The sequence below is a fragment of the Sciurus carolinensis genome, chromosome 7 (assembly GCF_902686445.1).
Source record: "Sciurus carolinensis chromosome 7, mSciCar1.2, whole genome shotgun sequence".
Lineage (NCBI taxonomy): Eukaryota > Metazoa > Chordata > Mammalia > Rodentia > Sciuridae > Sciurus > Sciurus carolinensis.
In genome coordinates this window covers 130874877-130902293 of record NC_062219.1, presented here as the reverse complement: position 1 = coordinate 130902293, position 27417 = coordinate 130874877, and the positions used below count along the sequence as shown (strand labels likewise).

The 27417-nt window shown below is 45.9% G+C and overlaps 2 protein-coding genes and 1 non-coding gene across 4 annotated transcripts; 2 read left to right on the top strand and 1 right to left on the bottom strand.

Moving 5' to 3' along the window:
• Positions 1 to 3283: 3283 nt before the first annotated feature.
• Znf184 (zinc finger protein 184) lies at positions 3284 to 21428 on the bottom strand. The gene is given in 6 exon segments (XM_047558196.1): positions 3284 to 3513; positions 3516 to 5384; positions 8801 to 8887; positions 9238 to 9364; positions 17321 to 17388; positions 21090 to 21428. Coding segments are annotated over 5 exon segments (2238 nt in total). The 5' UTR covers positions 17387 to 17388; positions 21090 to 21428; the 3' UTR covers positions 3284 to 3424.
• Positions 20918 to 27410, top strand: LOC124988591 (uncharacterized). Of its 2 annotated transcripts, XR_007109446.1 has the most exons (3): positions 20918 to 21674; positions 22668 to 22773; positions 25442 to 27410. XR_007109446.1 is itself a non-coding variant. In XM_047558198.1 (2 exons), exons 1-2 carry the CDS (start codon positions 21491 to 21493, stop codon positions 26086 to 26088), a joined length of 831 nt encoding a protein of 276 aa, XP_047414154.1. In that variant the 5' UTR covers positions 20918 to 21490; the 3' UTR covers positions 26089 to 27410. The 2 variants fall into 2 exon arrangements, 1 of the variants encoding a protein (XP_047414154.1); XM_047558198.1 differs by lacking the exon at positions 22668 to 22773.
• On the top strand, positions 25840 to 25921 carry Trnas-aga (transfer RNA serine (anticodon AGA)). Its single transcript has one exon. It is a non-coding gene; the product is annotated as a tRNA-Ser (tRNA).
• Positions 27411 to 27417: the final 7 nt, after the last annotated feature.

Below are 27417 nucleotides of genomic sequence, written 5' to 3'. Positions count from 1 at the left end.
GACCTCTGCCTTACTCCAGAATGGCATCTCCAACAGCCTCCTTGATACTGCCACTACGAGCATTTAAAACACTCTGCTGACAGTGGATGCTGACATCCAATGAAATGCTGGCGAAGATGTGGGGCAATGGAAGGTCTCAAACATGGCTGGGGGGCTGTAAACTGGGGAAGTATGTGGCAACTATTTGGCAAGTCTACTAAAGCAGAACACACACATACCCGGTCACAACAGTTTTAACAGTACCTTCTAGCAATTCTTTGCATCAATGTGACCAAAACATCCAAGAACAATAACCAAGAGAAAGAAAAATTTATTTGGGCTCAAACGTCTCAGTCCATAGACAGTTAACTCCAGTGCTCTGAGCCCAAGGTGAGGCAGCACATCCTGGGGAAAGGGCCCAGCAGAGAGAAGCTGGTCAACTCATGATGGGGTCAGGAAGCAGGGCATGAGGGAGGGGGCCACAGGGAAGATGCAGGACTCGACCCAGTGACCCACCTCCTCCAGTCACGCCCCACCTGCCCACAGTTACCACCCAGTCCATTCGAGCTAGGATGGACTGAGTAGGTTACAGCTCTCACCATCCAGGGTCACAGGGGTCACAGAGATGGGCTGTGCCTACAATTCTCCGACTTTAATTTTGCTTATGCTCCCAGTATGATAAATGTTAAGGAACTAATATTAGTGTTATGTGTGTATGATACAGATGACATGAAATTACAGAAGAGAAAAAAAGAAATTAGTCACTTCCTTGTTCTGTTTCTAAATTGGAGTGAAGGCATAAAAAAGGGAAGCATGCAGCTGAGGTGCATCTTGGGTGATAAAAAGGACAGATCCCTGATCAGCAGCAAAAGCAGCAACTGCATACAGCTCAGGGACATGGTCTGGGACAGCCAGCAGAGAAGCTAAATAAGAAGGAGATCCAGAAACAGGACAGTGCTAACTTCTGGGGCCTCCCTGCTTACCCTTCTTGACCTGGATCATCTGGGAGTGGTTAGCACGCTTCCAAAACATGGGGAAACAAAGGTTGAGCAAGCAGAGAGTCCTGATAGGTCACTTCTGCAGGAGTGTGACTGAGTGAGGTAATCACACGTTCTTGGTGCCGAGTCTGATCCGAGAGTACCTGTAATGAGACAAATTCAGATGCCACAAACTGGCATCTTCCAGGGTTAGCATTCCCACCTAAATTGTTTCTACGGGAACAGAAGTGACACACCCTTCCACTGCAAACAGACTGATATTTCTCATTTGGGGATCTCCTCTGGTGCTAAAGGACCTCCGCCTGGATGTAGACTCTGCATTTCTTTGCACGTGGGGGTTACTCAGATGCCAAGCAAAGATGACTGTTTCCCCTCTCTGAGAGACGGGATAACAGCAATTGCTGCATGAGGAAAGCCTTGGGAAACAATCACCAAGAAACACTCCCATACAGCTGCTTCAAACCACAACAGAGAAAGGTCCAAGATTTAAAAGGAAGCACTGTTTCCTTCTAATGTCGACTTCCCCTTCACAAGCACGTTCAGTCAAGGAAGAGACACGATCGTATACGCACAGAAAACGGCACTGGCTTTACTCACCGCCCTCCCCAAACTTGTGGGAAGTCTAAATGCAACTGCTGTTTTGGAAACATCACACATTTTCGTGTGCCCACTGCCCTCAGAGCTCTCTGTGTTCAAGTCCGGGCTGAGAAATGGCCAACTACTCCTAAAAGAGCTGGCCTGACAAAGGAGGCTGCCTGGAGGAACAGGAGGGTGGACTGCCCCTGGGCTGAATCTGGTCCACAGTGAACAGGGCCATAGTGGTCATGGAGACCATGGGCTGTGTCTGCCCAGGGGCGTCACCTGCTCCAACACAAAGTGACAGGGACAAGTGCAGTGACCATCATTACGTGAGCACTGTGATTCTGGTGTGCTTTGGTGAAGCAACAGATTGACCTTACCTCCCAAGGCTTAAAAACAGACTGGCACTCAAAATCCACGGGTCCTGACCTGTGAGGCTTCCAGGAGCAGCCACAGGAGAAGCTACTGGGGACGAACGGGCACTGAAATCCAAGCCAGTTGCTCTTTCCAGGGTATACAGTAGAACAAAAGCAAACAACAAAAACCTGGAGCCTGGACCCCACATCTGAAGCCAAGTGAAGGAGTCTCTGGGGTGGGTCTGGGTAACAGCACTGTGTGTCAGGGACTGGACAGTGTCCTGTTCAAACGCACCATGTGCACACGCTGGCAGCCTACCCCTGGTGGGTGGTACTTGGAGTGGGGCGCTGAGGGGAGGGTTAGGTGGAGGGTGGAGCCCTCATGAACTTGACTGGTACCTATAAAAGGAGAGCTTGCTTTCTCTTTCTCTGCTACCTGTAACCAGGAAGTGGGCTGCCACCAGAAACCAGGTTCGTCAAAGCCTCAGATCTGACCTCAGATTTCTGTCTCCAGCATGTAAGACTTAAATTTCTATGGTAAATGTTTTTGGTTTGTTTTGTGGAACTGGGCTTTAAACCCAGAGGTACTCTACTGCTGAGCAACATCCCCAGTTTGTTTATTTTCTGATACAGGGTCCCACCAAGTTGGTGAGGCTGTCCTCAAACTTGTGATCCTACTGCCTCCCTATTCTCTAAGATTATAAGAATGTGCCACCTAACCTGGTCATGATAATGTTACAACAACCTAAACTTTAAAAAACAAACAAACAAACAAAAAAAACAACACATCATTGATTCCCATGTGCAACCAGGGTTAAATAAAGATTGGTGTGAGCTGTAAAAACAGACCAATGTGACTGTAAAAAACTCTCAGAATGCTAAAAAAAAAAAAAAAAAAAAAAAAAAAAAAATTTTTTTTTTTAAATCTTTTTTGAGATGGGATCCTGCTATAATGTTCAATCTGGTGTTGGATGTCTGGGCTCAAAGAATCCTCCCCACTCAGACTCTTGAGTAGCTGGGACTACAGCTGGGTACCAAGTTTTAAAAGGCAAGTGGAGTTAGGCTGCACATACATCTGAACAGAGGGTCCTTTGCAGTTCTTTTTATTAGGAACCAGTCACCTAAGCAATGTAGTGCATTAGGACAGAATAACAGTGACTGAGCATGGATTCCATCTACTGGCAAAACACACATGAACATACACATTCTAGATGCACCTCAAGGCCTGATGCACAAACTATTTAAGAACATATTGTAAATGTACAAAACTGAGTATAAAACTCCACACTGCCTTTGAAACCATCTACTGCCGATCTTTGATTCCACAGAGGAAACTGGAGCTCGAAGCACTGGGGCACCCACTGCCCTAGGGGTCCAACCCATCCTGCATCAGGAGAGCGAAAAGTCCAAATGCCTGAGCAGTTTCTCAATCCAGTGTTCCTCAGTACCCAGCACAGGACAGACCCACGCCCACGCACACGCACCCCTACATGCACAGTGCTTCCAGGGCGCTCAGATGCCAGGGTGCAGCCTCTGGTGCTTGTTGAGAGCGGAACGATACCTGAAGGCTTTCCCACAGTCGCTGCAGCCGAAGGGCTTCTCCCTGAATGGATCCTCTGGTGCTGAGTCAGGTAAGTGCTCTGGCTGAAGGTCTTCCTGCACTCGCTGCAATTGTAGGGCTTCTCTCCGGAATGCGTGTTCTGGTGCTCAGTCAGGTGAGTGCTGCGGCTAAAGGCTTTGTCACAGGCGCTGCACTTGTAGGGCTTCTCTCCAGTGTGGATGCGCTGGTGCTGCGTCAGGTGGGAGCTCTGGCTGAACGTCTTCTCACACTTACCGCACTGGTAGGGCTTCTCCTCCGTGTGGGTTTTCTGGTGCTGCGCCAGAGAGGAGCAATGCCGAAAGGCCTTCCCACAGGCGGGGCACGCGTACGGCTTGGCTCCCGTGTGGATCCTCTTGTGCTGGGTGAGGTGTATGTTCTGGTTGAAGGCCCTCCCGCACTCGCTGCACTTGTAAGGTCTCTCTCCAGTGTGGATCTTCCGGTGCTGGATGAGGGATGAGCCGTAGCTGAAGGTCTTCCCGCACTCATGACACTGGTAGGGTTTCTCCCCAGTGTGGATTCTTTCGTGCTTGGCAAGAGAGGAGCTCCGGATGAAGGCCTTCCCACACTCCTTGCACTCATAGGCCTTCTCCTGGGTGTGTGTCTTCTGGTGCTGGTTGAGGTTGGAGAGGTAACTGAAGGCCTTCCCACACTCACCGCACGCGAAGGGCTTCTCTCGGGTGTGGATTCTGCGGTGCTGCGTCAGGGACGAGCAGTAACTGAAGGCCTTCCCGCACTCGCTGCACTTGTAGGGCTTTTCCCCGGTGTGGATCTTCAGGTGCTGGGCGAGGGACGACCAGTAGCTGAAGGACTTGCCGCACTCGGCGCAGTCGTAGGGCTTCTCACCGGTGTGTGTCTTCTGGTGCTGGGTGAGGTTCGAGTGCTGGCTGAAGGCCTTGCCGCACTGGCTGCACTCGTAGGGCTTCTCGCCCGTGTGGATCATGTGGTGGCGGATGAAGGTGGAGGGCCCGTTGAAGGCCTTGCCGCACTCGTTGCACTTGTAGGTCTTCTCTCCAGTGTGGATCTTCTGATGCTGGGTGAGGTGTGTGCTCCTGGTGAAAGTCTTGTCACACTCCTCGCATTTGAAAGGCTTCTCTCCCGTGTGGATCTTCTGGTGTTCCATGAAGTGGCCTCTCTGGCTAAAGGCTTTTCCACAATCGTTACAAGTGTACGGCTTCTCGCCCGTGTGGATCCTCTGATGCTGCACAAGATGGGTCCTCTGGCTAAAGGCCTTCCCACATTCCTCACATTTATAGGGCTTTTCCCCGGTGTGGATCCTCTGATGCTGAGTTAGAGAGGGGCCCTCGATGAAGCCCTTCCCGCACTGATCACATTTGTATGGCTTATCTCCAGTGTGAATTCTCTGATGGTTTATTAGGTTCTCGCTCCGGCTGAAGGCCTTTTCACACTCATTACACTTGTAGGGCTTCTCTCCTGTGTGTGTTCGCTGATGGCGGATAAGAGCAGAACAGTAACTGAAAGCTTTACCACACTCACTGCACTTACAAGACTTCTCTTTTTTCACCGGGTGTGAATTCTGTTTGACGCTTATTTTAGCAGAAGCCTGTCCTGGAGATATTTCTTTCTGTGTTACAAGGCTCGAACTCACACTGATGCTTTTTCCAAGTTCGTCCCTGGCAGGGCCTCCCTCCCAGGTGGGTACTGTCTTTTTGGCCACTTCTGCTTCCCATGGTGGTGTCTGTTGGTTTGCTTGCTGCCCCTCTACATTGCTTCCAGATTCCCGAGTCTCCAAGACGTGGGAACTCCAAGAATCTCCCCTTCTGTGTATTCCCACGATTGCCTCTAAAGACGGCTCTTCTTCAGAAATGCCCAGTTCTGGGGGGAACACACTATCTTCAGGTCTTGCCTCCCCTTCTGAAATAAAATAAAATGTCAGTCTTCCCTGGACTGAGAACTGTTGTTGTGGGAATGATCTAATGAAGCTAAAAATAAAAATACAGCCCTATTATCTGGGGAGAAAGAAGGAGCTAGGGAGAACAATAAACAACCCATATATATGACAACAGAAAGCCTACTTCAATTTTATAGATAATTTCTTAGAATAAGTGAGGGGACACCATTTAAGGTGATAATTAAAAAGGTGACTGGAGAGAGCTAAGGACAGGCAGAAATGGTCTGAATCTGAAGGAGGTCGCCAGAACTACATTCATGTTAACAAAAATAAGAAAAATCCAAGAATTGTGATTCAAAGACAGGGAGATCAGAAAGCATGTGCTGAGACCCCATGGCTGTTGGTCTGCTCCATGGAAGAAACGGTTGTTATCACTGCTAGAAATAGGAGAGCTGTTGAGAAACGATTTTAGGGGAAGAAGAGAGTAAGTTCAAGTTAGGGCTTTGAGAAAGAGGAGAAAAAAACAGGTCTGGACCAGAGCTGTGACTGAGGCCACAGGAGCAGCAGGATGCTCAAACGCAGGGCAGGAAAGGAAGTGCGAGAGGAGCTGAGTCCACAGGATGTACGTGAGAGGCAGAGGCAGGGATGGGCCTGAGGGCGCAGAGGGCAGCGGGACGGGCGAAACAGGCGAGAGGAGGAAGTGGCACGTGGACAAGCACAGCGAACAGCAGAGAAACCAAAGGCCAGGAATGGACAATCAGGAAGTTGAGTGCCGGTCCAACCAGGGAGATGACAACAGAAGCAGGGGTCAACGCTGGATCCTGCCACGAGCGGGCCATGTCTCAGGCACATCTGCAGCTCCACGGCACGGGAGGGTGAAGAGCGCACTCCAGCAGCCCTGAGTCTCTGCGAGCGGGAGCTGAGCACAGACCCCAGGGAGGCCTACCATCCCTTCCAGCCCTGGAGGTGGGTCGTGGCGCAGCATGCGCCCACACAGGCAGTCTCAGCACAGAACTCCTCCGCGAAGACCGGATCAGTGCAGCAGGCCTCCGGGACAGACAGGTGTTTAAGAGAGTCTCGGTGAACAGGAAGGACACCCAGGAAGACGCACTCATACAGCAGATGACTATAGGAGTACCTCCAACAAGCACTGCACCGGGGATAATGCAGACCACAGAGTTGGGTTGCTGAAGGAGCAAAGGAGGTGGACGTGGCCAATCACCAACAATGACTGGTGTCAAAGCTGAAGACAAGGTGTAGATCATGAACAGTGTCTTGCCCCCACTCAGTAACCAAGAGCATCACTCGGGGTAAACAGTGAAGACTGGAAAAGGTCCCTACTCAGAAAGCAGTTCCAAATCGTTTTACTACATTCCTCATCTCCAGGCACTGACCAAAACATTCCAACACCCAGTGCACAGAGAACAAACTGAGGTGCTGATAACCAGGATGCAGAACAAGGCAAAGCAGCAAAGCAACACAGCAGGACTATGGAAGGGGATTCTGCAGGGGAGGCTGCCAAGACAGCCTAGAGGTGATGGGAGGCAGGCCCAGCGCCGTGGCCACTGCAGTGCAGGTACTATCCCAACTTCGATTACCTGTGCAGATGTTTGTGGAGCTGAAGTCATTTTTATAAGACACCAGCAACCACCCTTCGCCAAAGATAAATCTGTTCCACACAGTGAAGAAGGCAAGACAGAAGGCTGGTTTCCTAAGACTACCATCATTAGGGTCAAATTCCAGCAAAAAATGTAACTGAAAAAAAAAAAAGCTAAATACTTCAAACATTTGTCTTCTGTCCACTGATCAGATAACTGAAACTATCTACATTATCTACACATCACAGGGGTTTATATTTTTACCTAAATGAACTTCTTTTACTACGAATACATTTTTTTAAAAGCCTGGGTTTTTTAAATACACATTTAAATGTTTTTAAATTGTTTTCTCTTTGGTCAAGTCAGGACTTTCTGAAACTTCATTTTTAACTTGTAATAAAACTTCACAATTTGCCTTTTACCAAAGTTGATAAACTTTAGCACCAGTTAATAAAGCTCTTACAAAAAAGTTTTCAGGATAATGTCCCAAGCAACCATCTTCATGGTTAGACAAAAGGAGAGGAAGAGAGAGGGGCAGATGGAGAGGAAGAGGGAGAAAGGAAAGTTACGTTCTGTGAACCTTTTGGAAACTCAAAAGTTTTAGTCAGTTTTTTTGTCACTGTGACCAAAAGACCTGAGGAGACCAATGTAGAGAAGAGAACATTTATTTTGGCTCACAGTTTAAAAGGTTCAGTCCATGGCTGGCCAACTCCATAGCTCTGGGCCCAAGGTAAGACAGAACATCATGGTGGAAGAGCGTGTTGGAGAAAAGCAGCTCAGGACATGGACGAGGAAGGAGACTGGTGCCCCCAGTGACCCATTTCCTCCAGCCACAGTCCACCTACCAAAAGTTAGCATGCAGTTAATCCATATCAGTGGATTAACCCGTTGACTGGGTTTAGGTTATCATAACCCAGTCATTTCACCTCTGAAAAGTCTTGCATTATCTCACACATAAGCTTTTGCGGGATACCTCATACATAAACCTTAGCACTCATAATACTTAACTGCCTATTTAAAAAAATCTCTGCAAGGTACTCCAATAAGAAACTCACTACAATTTTAGCTAATCTAGCATTTCCCAAATTATATGTGACTCACATTTTTTTTTTCCTGCCATAGAAAAGAACCTCCACCTCCATCTGTACCCCATTAACTCCAGGGACACAGTCCTTGCCTAGAATGACTAGTTATTCCTTTCCCAGGGTCAGATCCTTGAAAAGGTTACTCTGTGCAGTTTGGACACTGATGATTTAGAAGGCCACTTGCAGCTTCAAAGTGAGTATGGAAAAGTGACAGATCCGAAGCTCTGCATGAGACGCAGAAAGGAACAGATGAAGGGAAGCAGGATGCTGCCAAGGAGACCACTTTTGGTGAGTTTGGTTTATAAAGAAAAGAGGGAGCAAAAGACAAGAAGAGGTAGGTAAAAAAGATCAATGGCGTTGAATAATGGTATTTGGAAATACAGACTGTTTCTGTTTGATGGTTGGCAGGGATGGAGCCTATAGATCCAAAACAGAAAACAGGGAGAGAAAAAAATGAAAGGACAACTATGAGATTAAATTCCCAAAGGAAGTGGGAAGAAAGGGAATGCAGAGTGCAGGAAGAGATGCTGGCTTTGAGAGTAGGCAGGACAGACACATCCTCTAGCAGGAATGTGAAAAAGGAATGCAAATTGTGACAGTCATGTGACAGACATAAGCCTGCAAGACAGATGCTGTCCCTCTCCACAGGACACACTGTAAAGAGAAGCACACACCGACAGCTCCGACAGAAAACCCTCTCCTGCAAGGCGGGCAGCTGGAGCTAGAGACGTCCATCTGCCAGCACCCATTACTCACCTCCAAGGGGACCTACTGGCTCCACAGTCCATGGCTCTGTCCCTTGCTCTAGCTGGGAAATCACATCAGGTTTGGAAACTTGGAGTCCTACAGAGGGGAACAAAAGAAATTAAAAGAACCTGTCTGCAGTTAGGGAAGAAGATCAAGTCAGCATTCAGTCTCAATCTCACCAATTTGGTATTGGAGGAAATGATATGTGGGACAAACCTGATGGGAACAGATAGCCTATCAACCTTCAGTGTTACCAGTGCCCAGACATGGACAGGGTTCAGGAAAATTATTAGTTTGTCCCTCTGCTTATCAGGAAAGTAGAAACTACCTCAAAAACTCAAAACCTAGAAATTGTTGGCTCCTAAATCTAAAGGCAAAACACATCTAAGTACGGGAGAGAGCCCTCTTCCTTCAGAGCCCAATCTTAACTCAGGGGTCATCCTTACCTATGGAGACCAGATGTGTGTAATTTTCCAGCGTCACATCCCTGAACAAATCTCTCTGTATAGGGTCCAGCTGTTTCCATTCTTCCTGGGTAAAGTCCACTACCACATCCCTGAAGGTCACCGATTCCTGAAACACCAAACATTTCTGCTTAGTTGTAGGAAAAGGGCAGGTTAGCAGTACTAATGGAAGTAAGGTTGGCTACACACACACTATCCAAAAAACTCTGCTGACATGTCTTCTTCTGTAAAAATACAAAAGCAGTATTTCACCCACAGGATTAAATAAGAAGTGTTCCGGGGCTGGGGTTGTAGCTCAGTGATAGAGCGCCTGCCTAGCATGTGTGAGGCACTGGGTTCAATCCTCAGCACCACATAAAAAATTTAAAAAAATAAAATAAAGGTATGTGTTCATCTACAACTAAAAAGAGAGAGAGAGAGAGAGAGAGAGAGCGAGAGAGAGAGAGCGCGCGCGCAGGAGAGGAGAGAGAGAGGTGTTCCATGTAAAATGCTTAATTTAGGGTCTGGCATGAAAGAAGTGCTGCATCAATAGGCCAGTGTTGCTGGTGTTCATCATCCTCATCATTATCCTCTCTGTTCAGACCAAGTATTAACAATGTAACTGTCACCAACAGTATTTTTCAGTACTTATAATATACAAGAATAGACAAAGATTTTTTGAAATAACGGGAGGTACAAGAAGACTTGCCCCACCACACTTCAAACTACTGAAAGATAAAGTAACTAAAACAAAGTACCCAGATAAGGAATAAAACTTAACAAAAGCAAAACAGAGAGTCCAGAAACAGACATATGCTTCTAAGAGCTGAAGGGGATTAGGCGACTCCACATTCATCAAGGCATGATAGAGCAGTCATCGTCAAGCTGTCATGACAGATGCCTTCGGGTGGGCTGGGCATGTGGCTTCCTGGCAGAATGCTCCCCGGGCAGGCGTGAGGCCCTGGGCTCAATCCCAGGACCACAAAAACAAACAAAATAGCCTAGTTGCCAAAGAAGTTCAGTTAAGATCCTCACTTTACAACATACACAAAAATTCCTGCTAGTTTAAAAATAAAATTTTAAAAATAAAATTGAAAAGTGAAAGGAAAATAATGCATAAGCTCGACATATGAAAGATAAAAATTATAAGACCAAGAGACGAACAGATATAACTACTTAAAAACGTGTAGGGGCCAGGGGCACAGCTCTGTGGTAAACCACGTACCCAGCACACACGAGGTCCTGGGTTCCAACCCCAGAGCACAAGCATGCACGCGCACGCACACGCACACACACCCATACAGAAAACTTCACCAAAACAAAGATAATTTTCTCAGTTGCTACAAATAATTAGCAACCCACTACAACCAAAAGGCAAGTTACACAAGAAATTTTTTGTGCGTTTTTGGGATGGGAATCTCAGTACATTGCCCAGGCTGGTCTCAAATTTGTGGGCTCAAACGATCTTCCTGCCTCTGACTCTGGAGTGGCTGCACTTACACCACCATGCCCAGCAGGCAGCTGGTAACAAACCTCAGGAAAAGCAGCCCCCTACCACGACTAGAAGTGTAAGGGGAAAGACTGGTCAATACTGCAGAAGCTCCTGTCCTATGGTGGGAACAGAATCTGAATGCAGTCCAGCTGAGGGGCAGCTGGCAGGACCCATCAGAACTTAGTGTATACACCATTCAATCTGGGATTACTGCTTACAGGAATCAGGTCTTGAGACACACCCTGAGGTGCAATGAGTCTTTCTGCAAGCACTGGTGCACTCGGAGGGAAGAAAAATCAAGTAATATTTCCATTAATAGGACATGGGAACACATGCTACCACTATACTAAAATATTTCATGCAGACATCTGCTGTGTTTCTTGTTTTTACAGTGCTGGGGACCTTAGCCACTGAGGGAGGGAATCAATAGGACAGTCAGGAAGGAGGGAGCTGCACAGAGGAGGAGCTCCAAAAATCTGATATAAATGTGATCTCCATGGGCAACTAAAGGCAGCATTAAGAGATGTGCACAACGGTCTCCCATGAAAATCCCAGCATGCTGCAGGAACAGGGCATGTCCAGCCTTCAGGGAGGAGTTGAAGCACCAGGTCTACTGTGCCTGATCCTTGCTATACCAGGGACACCTGGCTCCATGATTCTGACCCTTGAACAAGCTCTGAAAAGTACAACTTGGAAGGCTCACAGTCACTGACCATGCTATTCCAGGTCTATGAAGCACTGGGCAGATGTGCCAGACTGTCTACATTGCTGAAAGCAAACATGAACTGTCTGCTGTTACCAGGTGCTGGCCTGGGGTCTGTGCCACAGCTGATCATCTGGCAGCTGCTTTCAAAAGCTCTGAACTCCAAGGCTCAGGAAGGCTTGCCTGGGTAGACGCTTCTCATGTCTGCAACTACAGTGAGAAGGTGCATGCAGGACAACCAGGGGGGCCTGTGACCAAACTTCCGGACTCTGCTTGTGAATGCCCTTCTTTCTGGCCCTGTGAGCTGTAAGACTCTGGTCATGAGGAGTGTTGAGTCATGTGATCCACTCTAGAGGACCACTGAACCAAACTGTACACAGGTCCTGGAAATGTAGCCCTACAGAAAGGTTATACTGGATAAGCCTTAGTAAGTTTACCATCTAAAAATCAAATGTTGGTAAGATCAAGCCGTGGCCAACATGGCATTATTAGGAATTGGATTTACCCTCCTGCATGAAATACCAAAAAATTTCACACAAAATGAAACAAGTTCCAACACCCAGAACCTCAGATAATGAAGAACAGTGGTTGGGAAGCAAACAAGGTAAGTCCTGTGGCTGCTCTATCCAGCTCACTGCCCGTGGGGCAGGGAGGGGAACCCCAGAGGAGCCTCCAGATGCCCTGAGAAGAGGAGGCAGCTCTGTGACTCAAGGTCAATAGAGTCCACAGGACAGGACAGACTGCAGGGGAAGAGGGCAACAAGAGCTCCTCATGACTACCCTGCAAGGCAATCAGTGCATGGGTGTGATGCGACAATCCAAGGCCAGAGTCACCCCAAAGGGCTTCAGGGACCTCAAAGGCTGACAACAGTCTCTTCCCATCAGCCAACCAGAAAACTTCGAAATTCATGCAGTGTTGGGTAGAATTCTCAGAATGGTCCGGCCTCAGTAGGGGGAATGAATGTACAAATGGACTTAGACTAACTGCTACTCCAGGCTCACCTAATGAATTGGAAATAGCCTGAAAGGCAAATACTGTTTCCAGTAATTTGACAGCATCCCAGAATAAGGCTCAAGAACATATTATAGGAGCTGGGGGCAGAGGCACATGCCTGTGCCACTCAGGAGACCACGAGTTCAAAGTCAGCCTCAGAAACTAGTGAAGCCCTAAGCAACCAAGGGAGACCCTGACTCAAGATAAAATAGGGGGGAGAGAGAGGCTGAGATGTGGCTCAGGGTTCCATTCAATCCCTAATACCTAAAAGAAAAATTTTAAAAAGGAACATATTATAGGAATATAAAAATATGTAGAACCAGTGTGTTACATGCAACAGAAAATGATCAAGTATACAGAGAAGTGGGGAAATACAAGTCATACTAAGGGGGTGCGGGGATCCATCAATTGAAACCAACCCAGAAGTGTCTAGAAGCTATCAGAGAAGAACATTAAACTTATTAAAACTGTATTCCAGTCGGGCACACGCCTAATCCCAGTAGCTCGGGAGGCTGAGGCAGGAGGACTGCAAGTTCAAAGCCAGCCTCAGTAACAGCAAGGCACTAAGCAACTCAGTGAGACCCTGTTTCTAAATAAAAAATACAAAAAAGGGCTGGGGATGTAGCTCAGTAGTTGAGTGTCCCTGAGTTCAATCCCCAATAAAGACCCCTCAAAAAAAGACTGTATTCCTTATGTTCAAAAAGTTAGGAAGATAAATGGAAGACATTAAGAACAATACCACACAGAACTTACAGAGCCAAAAGAAAGAATGTTCTGGGCTGGGGATGTAGCTCAGTTGGTGGAGTGCTTGCCTCACAAGCACAAGGCCCTGGGATCAGTCCCCAGCACCACAAAAAAAAAAAAAGAAAAAAAAGAAAAAAAAAAAGAATATTCTCAGATAAAAAATACACTTGATAATATTAACTGATTAGGCACTGAAGAAGACAAGATTAGTAACTTCAGTGACATAAAAGTAGAAATTATCCAGAATGAAATAGATAGAAAAAAAAAAAAGGAATTTAAAAAGAAAAAAGCACTGGGGAGCTCTGGAACAATTTCAAGTAACCCAATAAATTTGTAACTGAAATCCCTGGAAAATGAGTGGGTGGAGAAATAAAGGGTATGCTTAAAAGACAAAGAAATAAAAGCTGATTATTTTCCAAACTTGGTGAAAATTATAAACCTACAAATCTAAGAAACTGCCAGCATAAGAAATACAAAGAACACTGCACCAAAGTAATCAAGTAGCTGAAACTCAGAATAAAGCAACTGACGAAAGAAGACTTATGAAGGACTAAGCATAAAAATTACAGTAGTTTTTTTCTTGGAGACAAAGCAAGTGAGAAGACAGTGGAACACAGTCAGGTACTAAAAAAGTCTGCCAAACTAGAATTCAAAACCAAAAGGAAATACTACTTCAGACACAAAAATCCAAATAGACTCCTGCAGTGCAAGGAATATTAAGGAAGTCCTCATCAGAAGGAAAATAATACCAGATGAAATACGGATCCTAAGGCAAGATTTCTCAGTCTCAGCTGTGGATAACTGGATGACTCTCTTAAAAACTGAGAAAGGGTGTACTGTGTACTGCAGGTGGCATTGCTAACTACCCACAGCACTGTACACACTAAACACTGGCAGTTAGACGATCAAAAACATTTCCTAACATTTTCAAATCAAAAATCAAAATCACCTCCAACTGTGAAACAACAAAGAAAGCAAGATCACCAGAAATGGTAACTAAATATATAGGGTTTTTCTTATTATTTAAATCTCTTTCAAAGGTAAGTAGCTGCTTAAATGAAAATAACAAAGTATTATGGGATTTTTAATATAGGCATAAGTAAAATATATAGCAACAGCGTGAAAATGGGGGATCCAAGCACACTACGTATGAAGTGTTCATCACTTGGAGATTAATAGTGGTAGGTCAAATATGCATCCTAAAGTAACATCTAAAATAATGCAGGGTGTGGCTAAAAGCCAGTGAAGGAAATAAAACGGAATCAAGAATATTCAATCCAAAGAATAAATTAAAAAATGAAGAATAAAAAGAGTATTCAATCCAAAAGAAGGTAGGAATAGAGGAAAAGAGAACAAAGACAACACAGCAGAAACCAAATGTGTCACATGGTTAAGTCACATTACATACAAATGCTCTAAAAGCCCCAATTAATAGCCAACGGTCACCAGATTGTTTTTTAAAAAAGCAAGACCCAGGGACTGGGATGTAGCTCAGCCACAGTGCATGCTTAGCATCTTCGATGCCCTGGGTTCAATCCCCACCACCAAAGGAAAAAAAAAGCAAAACTCAAATACATGTTACTTATGAGTAACTCACTTTAAATATACAGTCACAAAAACTTAGAAGCAAAAAGCCTGGAAAAGGACACACTATACTGACACTAATTGAACACCAAGGTAAATATCGAGGCAAATGACATTACCAGGCATAAAAAGGGCCACTTCTCAATGATAACGGGGTCAACTGAGTAAGAGAACATAACTATGCCAAATGTTCACCTCATAACACAGCTTCAAAATACATGAAGCAAAATCTGACAGAACAGCAAAAAGAAACAAACACAAAACATTCTGAGATTTCCACATAATAAATGATAAAACAAGTAGACAGAAAATCAGTAAGAACATAAATGACTTGAACAAACCCATCAACCAACTTGACCCAACTTGTGCTTCTGGTATTCAAAATAACACCCTCCTAAGATATCCAGGTCCTACTTCCTGCATATGTGATCTAACATGCAAAAGAGACTTTGCCAATGTTTCCAAGTTAAAGACCTAGAGCAGGGCAACTGTCCTGGTAGATGTGGGTGGGCCAAAGTAATCACAGGAGAGAAGGAGGAGGATGGACAAGATGTGAGGACAGAGACAAAATAGAGATCTGAAGATGCCACAGTGCAGGCTTGGAAGACAATGGAGGACATAATCCTGGGAACACAGGCAAGGGTACAGATTCAGAGCAACACAGCCCTGATCACCCATTCTGAACTCTTCACTCTAAAACATAATGAACGTGTGCAGTTTCACACTCACTAAGCATGTGGTAATTAATTACAGCAGCAGCAGGACAATAATGTATGGAACATTTCACACAACAGCAGCAAAAATACACACTCTTCTCCAGTGCTCCCTGGTCATTTACCAAGATGAACCATATTCTAGGTCAAAAAATAAACAAACACAAAAAGCAACACAAAAGCTCAATATATTTTAAAAAATACAATTATACACAATATAGGTTCTCTAACTATGGGTATGTTCACCATCTTGACTGTGGTGACTGTTTCATGAGGACGTACTTATGTGTACAAAACTTATCAAATACACATTAGCCCTTCTCAATTGTGGGTTCTGCATCTGTGAATTCAGCTGGCTGTGGACTGATTATATCTGAAAAAGTAGTACAGACTTATCTGAACAGGCAGACTTTTTGTCATTATTCCATGAATAACATGTAATAATGTGCATTATATTTGATATTATAAGTAAACTAGAGATAACAAAGTATTCAGGAAGACATGCAGAGATCATGTGAAATATGCCCTTTCACATAAGGAACTTGAGCATCCAAGGATTTTGGTATCTGTGAGGACACTGAGGGACAACTGTATGCACTTTAAATACTGACTGTCATAGTACACCTCAGTAAAAAATAAAGTGAAATGAAAGTGCTTAAGCTGAAAGTGGGAAGAACTGAGACCACTTCTTTGGAAAGAAGATTAAGTTGTGGGGCAGGAAGGAAGCAGAGGGAAAGGCTAAGCCAGAACCCAACTAAAGGGGGGTTTTGCAGGTGACTATGGGGGTGCAGCAATGGTTACCCCTCCAAGTTCTCAAGCAACTGTTTCTGCCAGAATCTTCAGCAGACACCTTTCCTCCATCAGAAACTAGTAATGGCTCACAAATGGCCTACGGGATAAAGCCTTCAGCTTCTCATCCAGATGCTTCTGACCTCATTCAACATTGGTTTAACACTTAGCAAAATAAACATCTCTTCCAGATTCTTCTGGATCCTGTGTAACCCCGGCTTATGCTTCCTTGTGAACCTCTGCATGTAACCTCCTTCTCCAAACCTAGAATCCATCTCCCTTGCACCTTACTTGTTCAAATATCCAAGTTTCAACCATCCCTTGAGAGGCAGCCCAAATCCCACATCCTCCATGAAACTGCAAATACCCTCCAGATCTGTCGGGGTACCCGGGACCCCTAGCCCCAGGCTAAGCAGGATGGCAGCTGGCGGTTTGCCGGCATACGGTCCATGGCACATACTGATGACCCGGTAAGCAGGAGTCGCGCTGACGCCATATGAGGAAGTACTTAACTGTTGGCTCCTGTTGCTCGTGTGCAGCGCGTGATCTGCTCGTGACCCATACACTTACACATTAGGATCATGCATGTAGCTCGTGCCTTATCTGTATAGCTTTCTGATTGGCTGCCTTACTATATATATTCTTTGTGTGCTCCCCTGAGCGGAAACAATAGAACAATAAAGAATCTTGGAAAGCTCCATGTTGTCGGGGAGTTCTTTCCTGCGGGCAGGGGAATCCCCATACAGATCACATAAGCTTCTCCATTCTCCAATTTCCACAGTACTCATTTGCCTTTTTTACATTTAGCCATTTTGGTTTTTAGCAGTCATTTGGCTGGTCCAAGTAAAGAATCAAGTGTGCTCTCCCATCCCTGGAGCACGGCAAGATACTACGCAAGTGGTGAATGGATCAGTCAAAGCTGGGGAGGCTGAGATGGCAGTGAGGTCACTGGGCAAATGAAAGTCCAGAATAAACTGCCAACATGAGCTTTGGCTAAATACACTCCACAGCAAAAACCACAATCCTACTCTGAGAAGTGAAACAGCCCTTCGGGAAATCTCAACTTACCCGAAAACTGGCTGATGGTAGTAGGGTACGTTCCCCATGCAGAAAGGGGTCTTCTGGAGAAGACATACCTAGGGGAGGAAGAAAAAGCTATGATGAATTCTATGCACATTAGTTGCTCCCAGCAAGCCACAAAAAACCACCTAGTTTTCTATTTGAATATAGCCAAAACCATGCCATTTCATTTCAGAACTAACTAAAAAAAAAAAAAAAAAAAAAAAAAACCAACAAAAGATATAAGTAACTGTTAACTGGCACTCTCCTCAGTAAGTTTTGCAGATAAGTGGTTACTTTAGATTCAGTTCTGTCCCCAGATATTTAATTAATCATATGGATTATACAACTCTATTTCTTCATTAAGTGAGGCAAAATATTTTTGCTTCTTTTCTCTGCTACACATAATACTTGAAAGTCTTCATAGGCCCTTTGAAAGCTTTACTGTTACTGCAAATTAAATCTCACACAACTTATACTGCCTACCCACTAGAATGTCTAAAATTGAACAGACCTGGTCAATAGTAATTATGGGCAAGAATGCAGAGCAACTGGAACTTCTGTACATTGTTATGAGGATGTAAATCGATCAAGCACTTAGGAAAACTGGTAGTGCATACTAAAGGTAAACATACGTCCATTCTATGATGCAATTCTACTCCTATGCATACAACGATAGGAATGCCTGTGTCCACGTAAAAATTTGTGCTAGGGGAAGAGAAAAGACAGTAGAAAAAAATCTAACATGATTTTCCTAAGTACACATATGCAAATACCTACGTAAATTTCACCATTGTGCCCATCCACAAGAATGGGGTGCTAATTAGAATAAGATATGCTTCATGCTTGTAAAATTTTATCAAAATGGATTCTACTATCACGTACAGTAGAATAAGAATAATAAGAATCAATTTTAAAAAGATTTGTACAAGAATATTCATAGCAGATTTATTCTTAACATCCTCAAACTGGAAAAACCCCAAATGTCTTTTTTTTCCCCTCCATTTTTTTATTGTTTTTTGCAAGACTGGGGATTGAACCTGGAGCACTCTATAAGAGCTACATCCCAAACCCTTTCTCTTTTTTGAGACAGTTTTGCGAAGTTGCCCAGGCTGGCCTTGAACTTGCAATCCTCCTGAGAGGCTCAGCCTCTCCAGTCACTGGAATTACAGGTATGCACCACCACCCAGCCCAAATGTCTTTTAACAGAACTGATGACTAAACCATGTACATTCATACAATAAAATATTGTTCCAAAATATATAGGAAAAAAGCTACTCACTAAAATAACCCAGACATGAAAGAATGCATACTGCATGACTCCATTAAGTTAAAAAGCAGACCAAACCAATCTATGGAAAGGGAAGTTAGAACAGTGGTTGCCTCTGAGGGCATTACTCCCTGGCAGGGAAATAAGAGAGACTGAGGCACTGGAAATTTTCTATGATTTGATGTGGATGTATGTTACACAAGTATATCTGCACACTTTCTACATAACCTCTAACTCAATCAACAAAATGAAAACAGATTTTGCTCTTGGGGAGATCTGTTCACAGTACAGGTTGTTAGCAAAACTTGGTTCTCAGAACTACTAATCTGCACAATTACATAAGCCCCTGTTCTTCTCTAGCTTCGATTCCCACATCTTTAAAAATGTGGAGACAGATGTTTGGCAAATATGCCTTTCAAAATTCTCTTAGGAAGAGATAACGGTGGGGAAAACTAAACTAGGTGTACCAGTTTCCTCAAAGACAAAGGCAAGAAGAACTTTCTCCCTTTTGAGTTTTAATGCATATAGAAAGACCAGCAGGGGAAGATGGTTCTGGATATAAAATTAAAATTAGAGACACAAATTATGAAATACAAAGACTAATAATGCTGTAAAAGATGCTTGGAAAAAACAAAACAGGAAAGACTCAAGAAGGATATCTAGCCAGGCATGGTGGCACACACCTATAATCCCAGTGGCTCAGGAGGCTGAGGCAGGGAAATCATGAGTTCAAAGCCAGATACAGCAAGAGTCAGGCACTAAGCAACTCAGTGAGACCCTGTTTCTAAATAAAATGCAAAATAGGACTGGGGAATGTGGCTCAATGGCCGAGTGCCCTAGCGTTCAATACCCGATAGCCCCACTACAAAAAAAAAAAAAAAGTTAAGTCCTAATGAAACCATTTCTACCAATTCAATTCTGAGGATCTTAGAATTTAAAAGAACATTATAAAAAGATAAAAGGGTTAAAAAAAATTGAGGACAAATATAAAGTACAGTTCAAACCTACAGCAACAATATGAATAACAGACTTTAATGATACTATTTTTAACAATGCAAGAAAAAGGGCTGAATAACAACCATTAAACTGACCACAGAGTCATACTGAGAGACTGTAAAGACAATGACTATGCAAAGGGAAGTCTACAGTGACCTGCTACAGGGCTTTGTCCTTACCTTGACCTGTTCAATGACATATACGAAGAAACAGAAGGAAAACTTCTCAAATTTGTACGACATAAAGTTGAAAAGGATAATTAAAACACTGAGTAACCAAATTATGTTTCGTAATTATTTTGACAGACTGGGAAAAAAAAATCAAACAACTGCAAACATCAATTGCTGATGTTCAGGATAATAACAATCCCATTATAAGAACAGCATAAGGGGCTGGGGGCATAGTTCAATTGGTAGAGTGCCTGCCTCGCAAGCACACGGCCCTGGGTTCAATCCCCAGCACCCCCCAAAAAACAAAAACAAAACAAAACAAAAAAAAACAGCAAAAATCTAACCCAGTGCAGTTTATGCAAAAAAGATCTACAATTTACTGTAGAATATTACCAACTTCTTAAAAAAGTAAATACAATTTGATGTCAAACTAAAGTACAATCCGCATAAAAAACAGTAGTACATCACACTTTCAGGTATTATTGCAAACACATCTCAAGAACTAAGTTTAGTTTTAGGCACCGAAGTTTAAGGAAATGATGACAAGCAGGAATTTCCAGAAGCCTCGACCTATCACACAGACCTATCAAAGAAACTGAGGCCAGACTGCTGAAGGAGAAGCATCTGTGCGGTAGAACTGCAACAGCTGCGTCCCCACAAAGGCAGCAGTGTGGAAGAACGAGCAGGCGACGCCGGTGCTCGGAGACCACGAACCGAGATCAACACAAGTTACGGACAGGCACTTCTCCTGTAAGGAACCAAAAGGAAAGCCAGCAGGGGAGGGGTCTGCACCCTGCGTGGCGACTTCCACGCGACCCTGGTCCGGCACCGGCGTGACGGACACTTCAAGACCGAGTCCTGCCCGTAGCAGCGCGGCCTTTCCCAACAGGCTGAGCCGCGCGGGGCGCAGACGCCGCGGCTCTGCTCCTCTGCTCCTCGTCCAGGGGCCCCTGGACCCACCGCGCACGTCGGGCTCCGCCGCCCTGACCACGCTGCCTCTCCTCCGCCCCGCGAGCACTCGTCCGGTGGGTCTGCTTCCGGGGCCCGTACTACTCGGGCTGGGCGGCTCACGCCGCGCTCCGCACCCGGCACCCGGCACCCAGCGCCCCCGAGCGTCCCGCAGCCCATGCGCGCAGTGAGGCCTCGCGCCGAGGCTGGCCGCCCGGCGGACTCCCGGCCGTCGGCGTTACGTCACCGGCGCACCTGAGTCCCACGGCCAGGAGGCCTGCGCACAGCGCCTCGGGTGCAGCGCACTCGGCCGCAGCCCGGCCCCGGCCAGGGCGCCCGCGGCGGCCCGCTCTCCCCGCCAGGCGACCCGCGGGCGCGGGAGCGGAAGACACACCTGTTGCAGAGCGACGGCTGGGGGCGGCCCGACTTCGCCGCAGACCAGAACAAAAGAACAAAGCATGCGAGGAGCGGGGCGGACCCGCCCGCGCAAACCCGGCAAGGCGCGCCCCCTTCGCCGACTCCCCGGCTTCCTCCAGCGGAGCCTCGTCACGCCGAGCCAAGGGGTGACGTCACGCGCCCGCGGGGCTGGCGGTTACCATGGTGACGCCCGGGCAACCGCCCTTCTCTCCGTAAGCCTCACACCACGGCCCTGGGTCCGGAAGCGCCAGTCACACGATCTCACGAAGGGCACCCCCCGTTGCTGGACTTCCCAGCGCCAACCCTTTTACACGCCTCCAGGCGGTTTCAACGGTCACTTCCGGCCGTGCCCAGGGAGGACGGACCACGGATCCCGGCATGCGCCGCGACGGCGCTCCTCAGACGCTTCCCAGTGACGTCATAGTGCGCGTGCGCACTGCTGGACCGCGAGGCCGGCGACTTCCGGCCTGCGTCGGCGGTGGTTGCGCGCGCCTGCGGCTGGAGCCGGATCTGCGGCGTGCACGCTCCCTGGCTTGTAATTTCAAAACTGATAGGTCAGCAGGTGAGCGGTGGGAGCAGGAGGCGTGGGGCGGTTCTGCGGCTTCCCGCCGTGCTGACCACCACGCGCTTTCCCTTAGCGGTTTGCTCTCAGCGCCGCCTGGCTCCACTCGGTGCGTGGTTCCCCAGCCGCTGCCTGCCGGGCTGCGGAAAGAGCGGAGGCCGGCGGCCCGAGCGCCTTCCCGCAGGGGCGGGGCCTTGTGACCTTCCCGGCGGCGAGGCGCCTGCGGAGCTCCCGGGCCTCTGCTCCGCGGAACAAAGTTTAGAGCGGCACACGAAAAACCAGGCAGGAGGGTTTCGTTGTCTGGAAAGTGTGGGAAGTTCACGCAAGAACTCCTCGCGGGAGTGGGTCGGCGCAGAGCGGAGAACCGGGAAACGGTTCTGCCCCAACTTGTGAGGCCGGATGCTTGCTCGTAGCGGGCCCCGCAGGCCGCGTCCCCGGCAGACCTCTAACACCTTCACCATGGGCCCGCGTGGCCATGGAGACCGTCCATGAAAGGGGCGCTTCGTCTACAAGTCAGTCCTGTCGTGTGGGAGCGAGGGCCAGTGACTGGGCCAGCTTGATCTTCGCCTACTCCACTAAGCAAATCTCCCTTTGGGTGTATATTGAGAAACCCGGACCTTGTTCGGAGTTAGCCCACTGATCCTCCATTCTTGGCGAGTTTTTTAATCGGCGCCCTTTGTTTCCACCTGTTTATTCTCAGGATTAGTAAGCCTGTTGTTTTTCTGCAGGTTACTTGATTGTTCATTAAAGGGAATTCAAAGAAATCCTACGATCCTCCTAAATTATTGGATTGCGTTCCACTGCTTATTTTTAACTACTGCCTAACACACAAACCAAATTTCATGACTCAGATCAGGATAATTAAAAGCAAAGCCTTCTAACCATAAAATCTGTAAGAACAAGTTCAATTAGAATTGGCAGTGCAGGCCAAAATAACCCAAAATGACCTTGAATCTTTAGCCCTTCATGATAGTAAAACTCCCCCCTCCACAGGGTAAAACTGAGCAGTGAGCCTTGAAAGTCTGATGCAGTCCAGCTGTGAATCAAAAGTCAAGAGGTGGACCTGGACAGGACTTTGGAGACTTCCCTGAGACTCCCAGTAAGACATGGGCAGGAGGGATCTACTGTCCAACTCCTCTGTGAGAGGACCGCTCTTCTTTTGAAGTGTCTGTTTTCATTTTCCTATCCTTTCTACTAAACTCCTGCCTCTACTCCAACAGTATGTCTTAAAACTGTATGATCACGGGGAAACCATGTAGCTAAATTGGCTCCAGCTCCATAGTGGGCCCTTGCTCTGTAACAAAAGTGAACAGTCATTTCACCATCCACCACTACTTTATTACCTGTCCTACAGTCTGATGTGTGTCCTTTTCCTTTGCCATTGTAAAATTACTGGTTGTCACCCCTTAAAACTGTCTTCATGACTTTCCAAGGGGCCAGGCCCACATCTTTCAAGATGCTACAACTCCTCCTAGAGGTGGTGGTACTCTGTAACTGAAGCTGTGGGAGTCAGTCAGAAAGGCTGTATACTGTATGCTTGCACTTATGGAACATTCTAAAACAGGCAGAACTACAGAGGCAGTGGTAACCATGCATTTGGGGACTAGAGGAAGGATGAATAGATGAATTCTGGGGGCAGTAAAACTATATGATACTGCAGGGGTGGGTGGATGCCATTAAACATTTATCAAAACCCATAAAAAGGTTTAGCACAAAGCACAAACCCTAATGTGTTTACAAACTATGATCTTTAGGTAAGAATGATTTATCCATACTGGCTTACCACTTGTAACAAATGTACCACAATAATGCAAGACGTTAATAATAGGGAAAATTAGAGGCAAGAAGGAATATATTTGAACAATCTGTACTTTCCACTCAATTTTCCTGTAAATTGGCCAGGCATGTTGGCACATGCCTGTATTCACAGTGGCTTAGGAGGCTGACATAGGAGAATTGTGAATTCAAAGCCAGCCTAAGCAATTTATCAAGGCCCTAAGCAACTGGGTGAGACCCTGTCTCTAATAAAATACAAAAAGGGGCTGGATGTGGCTCTGATTGAGTGTCCCTGGGTGCAATCCCCAATACCAAAATAATAATAATAATATATGAATGCTTTGGTTAAGTTCCTGAAGGAAATAAAGGGCAGGTGATTAGAAACTGAAGGAATGATGACCCTTTTTACGGAGATTTGGCTGAAATGTGCACCACAGTAGGGTGGAAAACATCTTGTAGGTGATGAACTTGAATATTTGACCCAGGGAGTTTCTGAGCAAAGTGTGTAATGTGCACTCTGGTTTTTTCATTGCTGCTTATAGTAAATTGCATGAGGAAAGAGGTGAACTGAGGAAAGAACTTAAGCAAAAGGGAACCAGCACTAGATGATTTGGAAGTTTTTCAGTCAGACCTTATGCAAATGAGTTAATCAGTAAGTGTTGAGAATAACAGGAAGATATACCTGATTTCTGTGTTCAGTGACTTCTCCAGTTTTATCAATTTGGTCTCTACATAAAAGGAAAGTAACAATGTTCCCTTGAGTGTAGACAAAACATTTATTGGGCACCTGCTGTATACTAAGCACCCAGAAAACCTATCTGCAAAGAAGGTATAATTTATTGAATAAAAGTATGATTAAGCAGGTAAAAGTCAAAGTTTATTTAGTTTTTACTTGGTGCCAAACTGTATTTTTAATAATTTACTTGAATTAACATTGAATTATCTCAGGTTGCCAAAGAAAGAAAAGAATGAAAATTCTCAAAAAGTGCAAAAATCTATATTTTAAATATTACCCTACTTTATTAATATGTCTCTTTGCACAATGGCGAGGAATATGTTAATAACCAGATTCTTTACTGAAATGCATAAAAAAATCTTAGTGTGTCATTAGATAAATATTTATGTATAATACATTTTAGTGCCAGGAAAAATGTTATATGCTCCTCATAAAGAATTTTTCAATAGAAAAATATTTACTGATGCTTAACACATACATACAAAGCATACAAATTGAACAGCTTCATAGATTTACACCCTGTATACCCAGCACTCAATTTAAGACCCAAAACCATTACCAACATCCCAGGAAGCCCCTCTCAAGGGCCAGGGGACCCTCCTAGGCATGTCTCCCAAGAGTAACATTTCTTCCGTCTTCTAACAGATGAGTTCCACCTGTTTTGGTACTGCGTATTCCTTTGTGCCTTTTTTTCACTCAATATTTGTGCTATTCTTCTATATTCTGACTTTCCTTTCACCTATTCTGTCATAGGTTTTTTATCTCCAAACCAGTAAAGTAAGATTGCAGTTGTGACCAGTCCCTGTTCATTGTTACGCTGAGACAGTTGATTAATAATTTCAGTTCAAATACATCACTAATCGCGTTCTATTTTGCTGAATTTTTTTAAATGCAAGTGTTTTTTTTTGAAGTTTCTTTGTTATCTAACTTCACTTAAAGCTAGAGTTCTAAATGAGCAAAGGCATACACAATCATATATGTGATAAAAATGTGCACACGGAATTAAAAAGACGTGGTAAGCATGACTAATAGGCAGTCTTCTGCAGCGCAGTTCCCACGGACACCTGCCTCATGCCCTTGCCCTCGGATCGTGGCCTCCATATAAACCCCCTAAGTTCCTAACTTACGCTTTTGAAACAGAAAATCTCTCTCCCGCCTGCCTCCTCCTGTCTCTTCCCCGCTCTTTCCTTGTGGTCCCCCTCCTTCTCGTTTATCTATTTAGACGACGTGGTTTCTCCTTTTTCTCTCTTCTTAGATCAGTACATGGCCCCAGGAATCAGACAAAAAGCAATTGCCGTCGTCCATGCTGCCGGAGGGCCCAGGATGACCGTGACGGGCAGCTTCAGGCAGCAGTTCAGTCTGCAAACCTCGCTCCTGACCACCCGGGCGGCTGTAGGCTGCGAGGGGTCCGGGTGGCCTCTGGCTCCTGGCGTCCTTTACCTGCCTCCACCTGGGCCAGCGGCCAGCACTCGCGAGGGGGCCGGAGGTCCGGCCGCTCCGCAGCGCACGCTCGGTGCTGAACTGAGTCCTGCCGGGTCCGCGGGCAGCGTGTGGCGAGGCCCCCGCGGTCGCCAAGGCTCGGGACGCCTCTTTGTCCACCCTGCACCCGCCAAGGGATCCTCTCTCGGCTGTTGGAGAAGCAGCAGAGAGCGTGTAGTCGTGGCCGAGTGGTTAAGGCGATGGACTAGAAATCCATTGGGGTCTCCCCGCGCAGGTTCGAATCCTGCCGACTACGGCACGTTTTACTCCGAAGGCGTGACCAGGAGGCCTGGGCAGCCCCGGCGTGGGCTTTCAAACCACACTTCCCACCACCGGTGTGGCGAGGGCGCCGGCGCAGCCTCCGGCCTCCTCTATTTAAGCCCTGGTTTCAACTCCCCAACCACTCCGCTTTTAGGATCCTGACACACAACATCCTGGCTGTCTGCTGGAGCTCCTTCAGACCAGCAGAGCACCCGCCCAGGAGCAGCAGAACGGGTGCACGATGCGGTTGCGCACAGGCCAACTCCACTCCATGCCTGAGCAGGACCACTCCAGGACCTGCCCCGACTTGCCTTCCTGCAGATGCACAGGTGTGTGCGTCCGCAACAGGAAACGCTGCACAAACCAAAGCCAAGGCACTCTGCAAGACTACCTGCTCGTGTTCCTAAAAATAGCAGCATTCCAAAACACAAAATCCGTTGTCAACACTATGAAGATTGACAGCTGGAGGCGACCACATGACCTGGGATTTTGATCTTGCTTGGGACGATTGATGAAATCTGAATAAGGTTTATAGATTTAGTAATATTATTTTATCAGTTTTAATTCCTAATTAACTTTTCTATGGTCGCATAACAGAATGACTAAGAAAATAGTTATATTGTAAAAGTACCCACATATTTAAAGGTAGAGGGGATATTGTATCTTCACACACATGCTCAAATAGTTCAGAATATGTACTATTGTCTTCATCTCTTTTTATTTGTTATGACCTTATCTTTGATAATGATCACCAATAACTTTCTCCTCTGTAAATTAAGGAAAGTTTTTGCTCTTATGAATCAAGTTTCACCCAAGAGGAAGAACTGTAAGAACAAGAGCAGATTTTTAACTTAATGAAGCAAAATTCCATAAAGCATTTGTTTAGCTTTAATATTTCCTTCCCCAGTAGGAAATATGCTTCACTTTGTTACTTCATTCTTTCATTTCCTTTCCCTTCTCTCCTATCTGCTTGTCACTTGCTCCCACTTGTACATTTTTTTCTCTCATCTGTCTAGACTTTGTTTGACTCCTTTGTATTTTGCTGCTTCCTGCCTTTTACACAATACAACCTCCCTTCTCTTCTCTCCATGTCTCCTGAGATGGTGTGACTTCTTCCTGGTCTGCACCCCTCAGGCCTTTCTGTTGCTGCCTCTTGTGTTTGGCCCTGTCCTCTCTAGCTCCTGCCTGTGTCACCTCCTGTCCACTTGCACTCTCCACACTGTACTCTGGTCCCATCTGTGATGGTCCATCCTTCTCCAGCACCTCGGTCTTTGATTTACTTCTGCCTGAAGCTTACTGGTCTCTCTTCTGTGTCCGCTGGCTCTGTTCCTCCTCAGTACCACATTGGTTTTCTTCCTGTGCTTTTTAGTCATCGTGTATGTTCTCTTTTTCTGTTTTCCTTGTCCCTGGGTGGTAGTGTTAGTAGGTGGATTTCTTGTCAGTCTATAGATAGAACACAAATCCTTGCTGAGTATTTCCCGAGTAGCCAGG